The sequence below is a fragment of the Lampetra planeri genome, chromosome 42, assembly GCF_965212315.1.
Source record: "Lampetra planeri chromosome 42, kcLamPlan1.2.h2, whole genome shotgun sequence".
Lineage (NCBI taxonomy): Eukaryota > Metazoa > Chordata > Hyperoartia > Petromyzontiformes > Petromyzontidae > Lampetra > Lampetra planeri.
Window position 1 is genome coordinate 9,731,900 of NC_136148.1, and position 13,295 is coordinate 9,745,194.

A 13,295-nucleotide genomic window follows, 5' to 3' on the forward strand; every position below is an offset into this window, starting at 1 on the left:
AGCGACCGAGCGAAGTGACCGAGTGAGTGACCGAGCGAGTGACCGACCGGATTGACCGAGCGAGTGACTTGAGGAAGTGGCCGAGTGGAGTGACCGAGCGGAGTAACCGAGCGGATTGACTGAGTGAGTGACTGAGTAAGTGACCGACCGACGTGACCGAGCGGAGTGACCGAGCGGATTGACTGAGTGAGTGACCGAGCGAGTGACCGAGAGGAATGACTGAGCAGAGTAACCGAGCATAGTGACCGAGCGAGTGACCGGGTGATCGTCCGCAAGATCTCCAGGCACCTCTGCTTGTGCCGTGTCCTCCAGGCTGTCGGCGTAACCCGTGTCAACCGTGTCGGTGTCTGCAGCCGCTCCCGGCTGGACCGCACGCCCCGCGAGAGACAGCAATACACGGCTCATGTGGCTGTAGAAGGAGGCGGCGTCATTGGGCCGCTCTGGAAGGTCGTACACTGCACCCACACAGAACCGCGACGCATTATGGACTCTCATTCATATATCACGCATAGTCAGCAAAGATCCATTGTGCCAAACGTGTGACCTCTTGCAACAGCATTCAGATGAACTGCTCTTGCTGTCATACCGTTGTCGAGTGATTTGTTTGATTCACGGATCACGGGGGTGACCACAGGAGCAGAGCCATTCCTTTGAGGGTCGCAGTCCGCTTTGAACATCAACCGCCAAACCAAAGTGAGTGCCATTTGCTGGAGTCTGCGCATCAAGACGGGGTGACGTGTCGACAAAGTGACAGCCATCGCCCTCAAACTAAGCTCTCAATCGCTAGGAGACCGGTCTCAGATGCAATGGTGAAATTTCTGACGATCGCCGAACCATCGGATACCGAGAAGAGGTCTTTGGCATCCCATGTAGAAGGACTGCAGTCGATCCAAAACAGCCTGGAAGCAATGGCCAGGCCTCCGCACCATACAACAACACTGACAAAATATAGCACCAAATGCGGTTCAGACCATTAATTATTCCTGAGGCCAGGCCAATTCAGGGCATGACATCAGGTCTACATCGTTCGTCAGTGGTCTGTATAGATCCCAATTAGATAAATGCCTCCCCTGCTTCAACAGCATTACTGTTGATTACGCAGGGTGCTTCTTGAGGTCCGGAGAAGCCCAAGTTCTGGACTCAAGGCAAGTTTTTTCTTTATATACTTACACTTGTTAACTCAGGAAGGCCTCACCAACTCTCAAGACTTTTTTCTGGAAGGTCCTGGAAAAGTTTTGCAGTCGGGGCAATGTTGCTGCCGTGTGTGATCCCAATTGAGTAATGTGCAGGTAATATTTCAGCATTGGGATGTTTGGCCAATGGAGAAAACTGGACAATCGGGAGGGATCCATAAAGAACCGGGGGAGGTACATACACATAGGTTTCTAAGTCGGGATCTGAACCCAGGCCCTTCTTGCTGTGAAACACCACTGTTACCACTTGCGCCACCCTGCTGGCCGAACACTCAGCATCTATTTTAAAAATACACATGTACATGGACAGCCCTTCTGTCAATCAACTTCTGGATAAGGGTCTTCCGATGCTGCGCAGGTCTAGAAGGTGATTTTACCAAACTTAACCATGATTGCTCGGTAAGTTCCATTCGTGTTTTGGGTTGTTGTCGCCGTTAAAGGATTACACTACACGATGAGGTTTTGCATGAAAGGCCAGTGTGCCAACACAACCCACACTGCCTCAGTCTCCTGTCTCTTTTCAGAAAGGGTGTTTATTTTAGACAGAATTAACCCAGAGTTGCCACAGAACTCGTGCAGAATGCCAATTTCCACTTGTGCTGTAGTTCATGGCCATGATTGGAACATGGGTCACTGGGATTGTTACCGAGTGCAGGAAAACCTTTCCAAACACAACTCCATCGAATGCGCGCTTCGGCTCTGCTACACGCATTACCTGATGAGCACGTGTCGTGCCGGGTACGTGTCGTGACGAGTGCGTGTCATGATGGGTATGCGGTCATGTCAGGTACGCAGTCGTGCCGGGAATGGGGTCGTGACGGGTACGCGGTCGTGATGGGTACACGGTCGTGAAGGGTACCGTTTTCCAGAACACATGGGTGATGTTTCGGCTCTATGTGGTTAGACGCTGCAAAGATTATCATCTCCCCTCATGCACAATGGCACATCTCGAATGTTCACATATTGACGCATGCGTCGAGATGTCCAGTCGTTGAGGACTTCATTTCATACGGATGCCTGGATGGCGAATCATTAACGTTCAAGTGACAGGGACGAGCGTCGGGCTGGCAATTCAGTTTTAAAGTGAGCGCTGCACGCAAGTGGTGTGGTACGGGAAGAGTAATGGAGATGGGTGTTTTGTGTTGAAATTTAAAAATAAAGAGTGTACACACACACACAAGAAATGAAGAGCGACTCAGCATCCATCAGTACAAAAACAAGAGCAGAAACCTTAAAAGCATTCGTTAAGGGAGAGGGGTGATCATTTCGAACCCAGGAACACAACCATATATGTACCATAAGGTATATTATTTGTTGAACACAGTTTTGCCCAAAAACGGAAATTTACATAAACACAACTCCCACTTTTGGCAAGGTCTGCCTGGATAGGAACCACTTACTCCATATACACAAACCAATATAAAGATCAATGTTTTAGCCTCACAGAATCAAGGAGCGAATGCTGTTACCGAGCACATATTAAGGCTGGCACGGCCCATGTGGGAGTGTTGAAGCGATCATATTAGACAAAGTGAACCTGGGGAAGAGTTCAAAATATTTACTGGTGTTGTGCAGCCTGAAATGAGGTCTTCACATTGTATTGATAGTCACATTTTAATGTGCAATTTAATTGAGGAACTGTGTGTTGGCTTGGAGTGGTATGGAACTGTTGTTGATCTTTTGCTGTCTTGCCCCAAGGTTGCATTTGTTGTTGACAAATCGGAAGGAATTTACGGACAATTTATACTTAAAGTATAAACTTTATTTTTACGTATTTATTTATCGTGACTAGCTTTACCTTTTCTCTACTTTGCACTCCTAATGGTTTTTGTATTGTTTGATGTTGTAACTTGCTGACCCGCCCGGACTGGACACCTGTGAAAAAGAGCTTTATAGCTCATCGGATTCCTCTCACAGTCTAAATAAATAATTATTAACAAGATTCCGATTATGGATCTCTCCAAGGGGCCACTATTCCTAGGTCATCTTGGGATGAAATAAGGTCGCGGGCGAAGACCTTCCCCTTGGGTCAGCTGAGCATGCAGCGGTGGTGCACTTACCCTCGGTCACGGCCTCCTCCCCTGGGAAGGGCACATGGAAGTCGACGGCCCTCAGGGGGTTCTCCTCCGACAGCGCCGGCTTCCACCTCCCATCTGTCTGTGCCATGGCCCTGTTGAGCACACGTGCCGCTTAGTAACAGAACCCAGTGTACAGTAAAGTTGTTAATAAATGCGTTGCCTCCAAGAACGGTGTGTGTGAGACTCAGTTACATACACTACACATACATGGACTGACACACACACATCGACTCACACACATATATGTAGCGCTGTAAATGGGCTACGTGTACTTACCTGCAGTAGCAGACAGGGCCCACCAGGGGCAGTAACTTGGACCGGCATGAGGGTCGCTAGATTCCCCAGCCCCAAACCAGGGGGGGGCTGCGGGGTGTTCTAGGATGCCCCGAGACCCCCCCCTGGAACTCTCTGGAAGAGAGGCGTGGCCAGGGGCGGACACACCTGGGAAGGTGTATAAAAGCCTGACCTCTGGACGAGTCCGGGGCCAGTCCGAAGACCGAAAACCAGCCAGCCTAGGACCCTGGGAACTCCCGGGGCCCGACGTCCTTGTAAGGGCCGGGACGGAGAGGGCCAGTGGTCGAGACCCATACCTTGGCTGGGTCGGGTCAGTGTAGCCTCCCCTAGGTCACCCTTAGCCGGAGGAGAGAGAGCCCGTGGTCCCAGCACGCGAGCCCGGAGGTCGTACCTCCCCAGGTAACGGGTATAGGGGCCGCCGTTACCCCTTTGTGTTAGGGACCGTTACTATTGCTGTTACCGTTATTGTAAATAAACGTGTTACCTCTACAAGTCGTCTCCACTCTCCTTGAACCCACTGCACATACATCGACTCACTCACACATCGACTAACATACACACATTGACTAACACACACAACGACTTACACACATACACATCCACTAATACACACAAATCGACTTTCACACACACACACACACACATTGACGCACACACACATTGACGCACACACACATCGACCCACACACACACACACCGACCCACACACGACGCACACACATATGGACTAACACGCACACATGGACGTGTACACACACACATTATTACTTTAATATTTACGAAGTAAGTTTTTTTAATTATAGTTTTCTATGTGCGTTACTTTAGCGAAAGAAGCAAGGAAGAGGGAAAATGCAGGTGTGTAATAAGTAATTAAGAGCGAGGGCGATGGTGTTCCGCCATTTTTGTGCAAACATTTTGCGCGAGCAAAAGCTGTAAATAAATGAAAGTCAACGATTCAAAAATCAACTTATCCTACCTGTAACTATGAGCAGATGCGCACCAATTAAGCATAATTGACATAACGTCACTGCTCAACCCCCGTACTGAGGGGGCAAGTGTAAATATGTTCGAATGAAGACGAAATAGCATACAGTATATTTCTTTGCTTTTTGGTTCTTTCGGTAAAGTCATATAAAAGAAAATAAATTAAATAATAGAATACGACGTTTCGATTGCAACACAAGCAACCATCATCAGGTAGAACTGAATTTGAGAGAGAGACAAAACACAGACACGGAGTCACACAGACAGACACATAAGCAGAGAGTGACAACATAGACACAGAGAGAGAGAGACACACAACATAGACACACAGAGACCCATTGCCTCTGTGTCAAGGCCTTAAATAGAGAGAGAGGTGGGTCTGCTGGAGCAGAGAAATTAGCATGTTAATCAATCCACCCCGAAGCAAAGAAGATCGAATGGTCCCCATGAGAGCCTGGTAAATTTTAGAGAGAGACAGAATGAACCAAACCCAGGCAGCACGGCTTATGCCGGCTTATGCCATGCTACCTGGGTAATTTTATAAAGTTAAACCCGACGGTGCATGAGCCAAATCCCTCGCAAGTGTTGGCCACACACAAACAGGCAGACAAAAAAATCCTTTTATAGGTTAGACTAGCGGGAAGAACCCGGCATTGCCCGGGCGAAAAAGACACACACACACACATATGGACTCAAACACATTCATCGACTCACACACACACATTGATTTACACAGCAATCCCGAATGCCACAGCTAGAGCAATTTTCTCCATCTGGCAAACCTTTGCAAGGAGCAGGTTGAGAACAAAGGTCTTCCCAGTACCCCCAGGTGCATCAAGGAAAAAAATGCCTCCATTTTTTGTCTTAATGTCTTCCAAAATTTTGGTGTAGGTTTCTGTTTGTGCATCCATCAGCTTTGGTTAATTTTCCTCAATAAATTTAAGAAGCTCTAAACCATCATAGGATATTTGATGTAGGATCTCTTGAGCAAGGGCATGCAGGTTGTCCCTGTAGGGTGTTGGTAGTCCCATAGACGTGAGGTTTTTCCACCAATTGAGTGCAGTTTGTCCTCAAGAAGGATGAGGGCCTGGTTGAAAATTACATAAGAAAAGTTGACGTCGAGGTTTGGATTTTCTCGTTTAGCTCTGTGGAGGATGCCCTCACTCATGGCCTCTTTTTATTTTTGCCAGAGTCCCATGGGGGTTCGATGGGCTACAAACTTGAAGATGTATGCAGAAGAACAATCTCAGTTGGGAAGGGGACTAACAGACGCTTCTGTCATAATTCTAGATTTGAAGTTTTCGTGGCTGCAAGGATCCATACTCTTTGTTTTTTTCGGTAAAGTCACGTAGGTTATAAAAGAAAACAAATAAATTAAATCATTACGTTTCGGAGGCAACACAAGGTTCCGTCTTCAGGTGGAACCGTCACAGCAAAATTACTGTATCAAGTGAAGAGAGCTCTAAGAGACACAACCTTATATATACTGGTTAAGGGGAGGGGAGAGGAGCCAGGATGGGCCGTGGGGGGGGTATAAGTTGGTGAGGTGACGACCTGTCCTGCAGCGGACCCGCCTGGAGCTTTGTGATGTAGATGGCGGAAGTAGATAAGCAAGCCGCCTTTTGTTATGCTCGCTGGTGGGTTATATTCCAAAGCAGGCAAGCAGTGTGTAAAAAGCAAAAAAATTATTATGGCTGTACAATTGTAGGGGTGTTAAGGGGGGGCTGACAAACACACACGAGTGTCTGCTCCCACACGCTACACGGGTGTCTACACCCACGTCTACACCCACATCCGCAAACGGTTTACGCTGGGATCCACCACAGCCCCACCCCTCGGGCGGCGGTTGCTATAAAAGGCGGGGAGCCGGAGGGCTCGAGGTCCCAGTGGGTGAGCTTCAACCAGTGAAGAAAGAAGACCAGCAGATAGGCCCTGGAACTCCCCCGGCTTGCCGTCCTTGTCAGGGCCGAGGGGGGGAAGGAATCACTCGCCTGGAGCTGGGAGGAGCGGCACGGCGGGACGACGGGCAGCGCTCAACGGCAGTTCCCGCCACGTCGCCGGGGCTGCAACTTGATTTTGCCGCCATAACTACAGTGGGTGCTGCGGGCGGGGCCCCGGCACATCAGGGGGAGGATGCTGACCAACCAGAGGGCGCTGCGTCATCAACAGGGGCTGCTCGCTGCTGCCTCCGCGCAGCAGCCGCCACGTCATCAATGGCGGCTGACTGTGGTGTACGTCAAGCATCGGCCAGCGTGTCACCAGCGGTGCGACCGCCGATGGCGCCCGCCATTGCTCCCGACACTGTACGGGAGAGCGGGAACGGTGACCAGCGAAACGCATCGGCAGCGTCCACATTCCAGCAGCGTCTGCCGGTCCTCAAAGAATTAGTGTCGGATGGCGGTGACTGGGCTGCATTCGAGCGACATTTCTTGGCTCACCAGGAGATGTCAGGGTCGACAGATGAAGAGGCGTTACGAGCGCTCCCGGCGACGCTGGACAGCGACGCCCTCGCCACCCTCACTGCGACGACAAAGTTGGCGTGCGCTACGCTGCTATCGGCACTCCGACTCCTGGCCACGGTCTACGGGCCACGATCTGACTGCAGACAGCTATTCTACGAGCGACGAAAGGGCGCGAAGGAATCGCCCCTTGCTTACCGCACGGCTCTCTTGGCCCTGGCGAAGGCGGCTTTTCAACGAATGGATGAAGAAGGAGTGGACGCTATGGTAGCAGAGAAGATTTTGCTGCTGGCTGAAGACCTGAACATCGTCATCATTGCACAAGACGACGCAGACATGTGTTCTCTGCGTGCTGCAAAGCACATCCATGCCAATCTACTGTCCCAGCGTCGTAAGGCGAACAAGGCGGCCGCCGGGCACTCCGTGGCTGCGACCGTCCCCACACCGGAGGAGGTCTTTTCTGCGGGTCGCCCTGCGGAATGGAGGTCCGGCGAACGTCCGGCTCGGGACGTGCCGAGCCACCAGGATCACCCCAAGCCGACCGGGGCACTCACCCGGTGCTATAACTGTGGCCTCCGGGGCCACGTAGCTTCTGGCTGCCGGGCTCCTCGGCAGTGCGGTGCAGGACCTCGGCCAGACGATGCTCCTCTTCCCAAGGCTCCGCAGCGAAATCCGGCAAGTCGTGGCACCACACATGTTCTGCCCACATACGCATCTGTCACTCACATGGTGCAACGGACGACAATTTGGGTGTTGTTGAGTCGAACCGCGGCGAGATGGGGAGGGCGCTCCAACTGGGACAGTGGTCCGCGCTGGCTAACCGCATTGTAGCCGCGTCGGCGAAGTCGTCGGTTGTTGTGGACCATATTGACGGGGTTGAGGTGCGGGTTCTGATTGATACGGGAGCATCGGCAACAATTGTGTCCGAATTGATTTACAACATTCTTCCCGTTCAAAGTCGCCCTTTGCCTCCGGGCGATGTTCCGTGTTTTGCTGCCAACGGGGGCTCGTTGGGTATAATTGGCCAGATTCGGGCACAAATTTGCATTGGAGACATTAAATTATCTGGGCCGGTGTTAGTCTCGTTCTCTCTGGCTGTCCCGTGCCTGTTGGGGATGGACTTTTTGGATAAAATTCCGATCAGGATATTGATCGACCAGGGTTGTATTGAACTCCCTTCGGGCTGACGTATGCTATTCCTATCCTCCCCCGATACTTTGCGTACGGCCTGCGCGACGGTACAGGCGCTCGTTACGCAAACAGTACGTGTTCCACCGGGGTCTCAGATGCTCGTGCCTCTTCGGTTGCGTCGACTCTTCGCTAAAGGGGTTTTGGATCGCGGTGTTTTGTTGGGACCGTCAATGGCAGCGGAAAATGGGCCGGATTTGATAGCTGCCCAGACAATTGTTGGTGGGAACAAAGAGCCGTTCATCGCGGTTCTTAATGTCGGGCTGCGGACGGCTGTGGTCCCCCAAGGAACTGGGCTTGCGCACGCAACGCCGGTACCTTGTGAGGAACCAGTCATTGGGCAGGTGGCCACCGCTCCTCCGCTGCAAATGCATTCGGACCGCGATGAGAGTTGGCTAAATGCACTTTGTGCAGGATCATCTGACCTGTCCGACTCGCAGCGTGCCAAATTGCGAACCCTTTTGCGCGATTTTTCCGATGTTTTTAGTCAGCACAAATACAACATTGGCTGTACGAAAACGCACCGATCCGCCAAAATCCCTTTCGGTTGAGTCCCGCCGAAAAGGATGTCAAATCGGCTGTAGATGACATGCTAGCTGCGGACATTATATCTCCTTCAACCAGCCCTTGGGGCGCACCCATCGTGTTAGTCAAAAAGCATGATGGGTCTTTGAGATTCTGTGTTGATTTCCGTCGACTGAACAAAATCTCGGTGGCCGATGCGTACCAACTTCCTCGAATGGATGAATCCCTTGACGCCCTGGCTGGAGCACGATTCTTCTCCACGTTGGATTTGCTGTCGGGGTTCTGGCAGCTCCCTCTGGATGATGAATCGAAGCCGAAGACGGCTTTTCGAACGCCACACGGCCTATTCCAATTCAACTACTTGCCAATGGGGCTCCACTCAGCTCCGGCAACTTTCCAGCATTTGATGGAATTGGTTCTTGCTGGCTTGCAATGGGATGTTTGTCTGATCTACCTGGACGATGTCATTGTCTTCAATGAAACATTTGAGGAACACCTTCAAAGGTTGCGGACCGTTTTTTTAAGATGCACGCTGCAAATTTGAAATTTAAACCGCAGAAGTGTCACTTGCTCCGTGATTCTGTGCGGTATTTGGGTCACATTGTCGCTCGGTCAGGGATTTCTACCGATCCTGCCAAAACACAGTGTGTCAGCTCCTGGCCCACTCCCACCTCAGTGGGGGAGGTCAGGAGTTTCATCGGATTTGTGTCGTATTATCGGCGGTTTGTTGCGGACTTCGCGACGATCGCTAAGCCTTTGCATTTCACTGGGGCCGGGAGGAGGAGGCCGCTTTTCACTCCCTTCAGGATGGCCTAGTGGGGGCCCGGCCATTGAATTACCCCGACTTTTCAAAACATTTCTTGCTCGATACAGACGCAAGCAACACGGGCATTGGTGGTGTGCTTTCCCAGGTAGTTGAGGGTGTAGAGCGCGTGGTGGCATATGGCAGTAGAGTTTTGTCTCCGGCGGAGCAGAGATACTGTGTTACCCGTCGTGAACTATTGGCAATTGTTTTTTTCATTCAACAATATCGCCCATATTTGTACGGCCGGCACTTCACCGTCCGCACAGATCATGCGGCGTTACAGTACGCCTTGCGGGTTCAACAGCCTTCAGGACAATTGTCTCGATGGCTGGAGATCCTTCGAGACCATATATCGCAAGGGTGTTCGCCACACGAACACGGATGCTCTGTCGTGCTTGCCGTCCACTTCAGATTGCGCTTGCCTCCGAATGAGAGCCCTGATTCGGTCCTTGCTGCCGCCGCTGATGTGCCTGTGATTGCGGGTCCTATTGAGCAAGAAGGGAGGGATTCCTTGCTGGGATTGACTGTTGCGGAGTGGGGACGCCTCCAGATGGAGGATGCCTCCCTCCTGGGGTTGCGGCGTCGCGTTGGAGGGTCTGTTCCGGCTGCGACGAAGGTTGACTCATGGCGGCTGCACCAGGGTCTCCTGATGCATTGGGACGGAAAGACCTGTCGCCACAGGCTGGTGGTGCCTTGCACACTGAGGGGTAGAGCTGTATGGGCTGCTCACGAGCGGCTCCTGCACCTGGGGACTCACAAGACCCTTGCCATGCTCCAGCTGAACTTCTTTTGGCCGGGCATGGCAAGGGATGTGGATGATCTTCTCAGGTCCTGCACTCAGTGTGCACAACGGAAGCCACCGGCGAAGGGTTCCAATCCACCGCTGCAATCTATCTCTGTTACTCGGGTTAACGAAATCGTCGCACTTGACATTTTGGGTCCATTCCCTCCTACGCCTAGGGGTAATTAGTACCTATTGGTTGGCGTTGAATATTTCACGCGATGGCCTATGGCTTGGCCCCTCGTCAACCAGTCGGCAGCAGCCGTCGCCGAGGCCTTTGTCCAGGGCTATGTCCTCGACTAGGGCGCTCCGGAGCGGCTGCAGACCGACCAAGAGAAAAACTTCTCTGGTAACCTGCTGCACGAGGTGTGCGAGCTCCTGGGTACGAAGAAAATTCGTACCTCCCCATATCACCGACAAACTGATGGGATGGTGGAGCGGCTACATAGGACCATCACGGCCATGTTGTCCCACCAAGTGTCAGAATCCCAGACCGATTGGGACCTTCATATCCCGGGGGTTTTGGCGGCCTATAGGATGGCTCCCCATGCAGCGACCGGCTTCTCGCCCTTCTTTCTAATGTATGGTCGCGAAGTTGAACCGCCTGTCATCAACTTTGAGTTTAAAGACCCTTGCTAAGATGTCATGTCTGTCTGTTGGCTTTCGGTTTGGATAAAGTTGAACCTGGATCCTGCATAATGGATGGGCATAATGACTTTGAAACCCCCCCCCCACCTCCTACACATTTCACTAGTACTAATCACATACCAGCATTTCCCATAAATATGCTAAATTCCTCTTGATATGCAAATTTTTTGTCAAGGCGCCCTTTCCCCCTTCCAACCCAGCTTAAATATACACTCCAAGCGTGGTGGTGTTTCATTCAGACGCTGTCTCCCCGACAGACCTGGTCTTCACCTGAGGACGGCTGCTTGCGTTGTGGCCGAAACGTCGTGAGAATTGTTTTATTTTTATTATTTTATTATTTCCCTTCTACGTGACTTTACCGAAAGAACCAAGAAGATGAATCCCTGCAGTCACGAAAGCTTAAAATCGAAATTTACATTACTATTGTAAGATTTGCAAACTTATTTTTATAATAATACTTTTCTATGTACGCGAGTTTAGCGAACGAGGAAATAAATTAGTACTTAACATTGCCATGTTGAGGACTAGTCCCGTGCAGAGCCCGCAGCCTCGCCTAGATTGCCCAGAAAGCCGAGGTGGCACCTTGCAGGCTGGGGGCTGAGTCGCTACCCCCACCCGCGCTACAATAATACTATCTAAGCGCTATAATAGTATCTACCGACCCTATAGTACTAAGTGCACACATTGGGGTGGGGGGAGGGAGAAGAGGACATCACACTGTGAAGAATTCACCTCAGCGTTTTTGTATTTTTAAGCATTTTTAACGCGAATGATAATTTTTGGCGATCGTGTGTGCATTGCTAGGGGCAACCGCTATTAGCATTTCGCGCATGCGCAAATGCGTGCTTTATCCCGTGCCGAGCGGCGAAAGTAAATAATTAAATGAAGAAAAATCGTACTTAATCGCTAATTAAACTAATTTAAAGTTGACGGATGAGAAAAAAGAATAGCGCTTGCTTACGACGGGGCTTACGGCGTGCTACCTGGCTATTTTTAGTTTGAGAGCCAAATCCCTCGCAAGCACGCGCACACACACAGACAAAGAATGCCTTTTATCGGTAAGAAGCTAGCGGGAAGTACCCGGCATTGCCCGGGCTTACATTATATTGAAAAACTTATCTTAAAAACCTTACATATGTAATGCGAGCGTAAACGGTCTCGCGGATATGACGTAACAGGGGGGAGGAGTTGGGTCACGTGGGGGGAGAGGAGAGCTTTTAAGGGCAGGAACCGGAAGGGCTGGAGGAGAGTGTGGGAATAAAGACAGGAGGAGGCCACGCAGGGCAGGAGGTGGGAAGTGGCGTGATCGCCACAGGTCGGGACTCGGCACCGTTGGCCAGCGGTGTCCGGGCACGGAGGAGGCGGAGAGCCAGCAGCGGGGCTGCATAGAGAGCAGCCGTGGGGCTGCAGGTCGGGGACAGAGAGGCTGAGGGAAGATCCAGCAGCGGGGCTGCATAGTGAGCCAGCAGCGAGTCTGCAAGAGCGACGGCAGCAGTGGGGCTGCCGAGCGGGAGACGGAGGAGACTCTGAGCGAGACGCCGTGTGGGCAAAGTTGTACGAACCACAATAAAGGACAACGGAGACAGACCCAGTGAAAGAGTCCTTTATTACACATATACATACACAGATACTAAGCTATTGTCAAAGCCCAGTGGGCCATTTGTCCATTCCTCCACTAACAAAATTATAAGAGGCTTGCTGAAGTCCAAAAAGTTATAGAAAGTGGGGGGTAAATAGTTGATATAAAAGGTTTCCGAAAATGGTTGACCACCCCCTTAAAAAATATTTTTACTCCCGCGTAGGTATATAAACGTACACACCCTACATACAACAGAGTAAGTAGTATTTATTGACTCTGTAGTTGTATCAACTGACTGTACAGTAGTATCTACTGAGCGAGTAGTAGCTACTGACTGTATAGTAGTATTTACTGACTGTAGCAACTACTGATCGTAGTAGTATCTACTGGCCCTACAGTAGTATCTACCGACTATATAGTAGTTAACTACTAACTCTATAGAAGTGTTGTGTAGTACCTTTCGACACCCAGGAGACTTGTAGAGCCAGACGGAGACGAAACTCATATAACGGCTTACGCCGTTTATTCACATCTGTTACACACTCTTTTACACTCTCTACACTCGACGCTTACACCCGTTATGGCGCACGTCAGAACTCTGTCCTTTACGCGGATATCCCTCAGCTATCTACGCCCTGGTACGGTTTCCCTTATGTCTACCCCCTCATCTGCCCCGGGCGGGGGCTCACTAATCACCGCCCGGCGACGAGGTGAGACTTCTACATCTCTAGCCCTTCTTCGGCGGTGGCTGGGATGTCTTC

The 13,295-nt window shown here is 51.1% G+C and overlaps 1 protein-coding gene across 2 annotated transcripts in view; it reads right to left on the minus strand.

Annotated features, from left to right (window-relative positions):
* CEP192 (centrosomal protein 192) overlaps positions 1-13,295 on the minus strand; it is a 126,767-nt gene that overhangs the window by 26,897 nt on the left and 86,575 nt on the right. For both annotated transcript variants that reach the window (XM_078613902.1, XM_078613900.1), the window contains exons 33-34: positions 3,254-3,363; positions 289-455 (exon numbers count right to left, since the gene is read on the minus strand). In XM_078613902.1, coding sequence (XP_078470028.1) covers positions 289-455; positions 3,254-3,363 — 277 coding nt within the window. The remainder of the gene's footprint in view (positions 1-288; positions 456-3,253; positions 3,364-13,295) is intronic.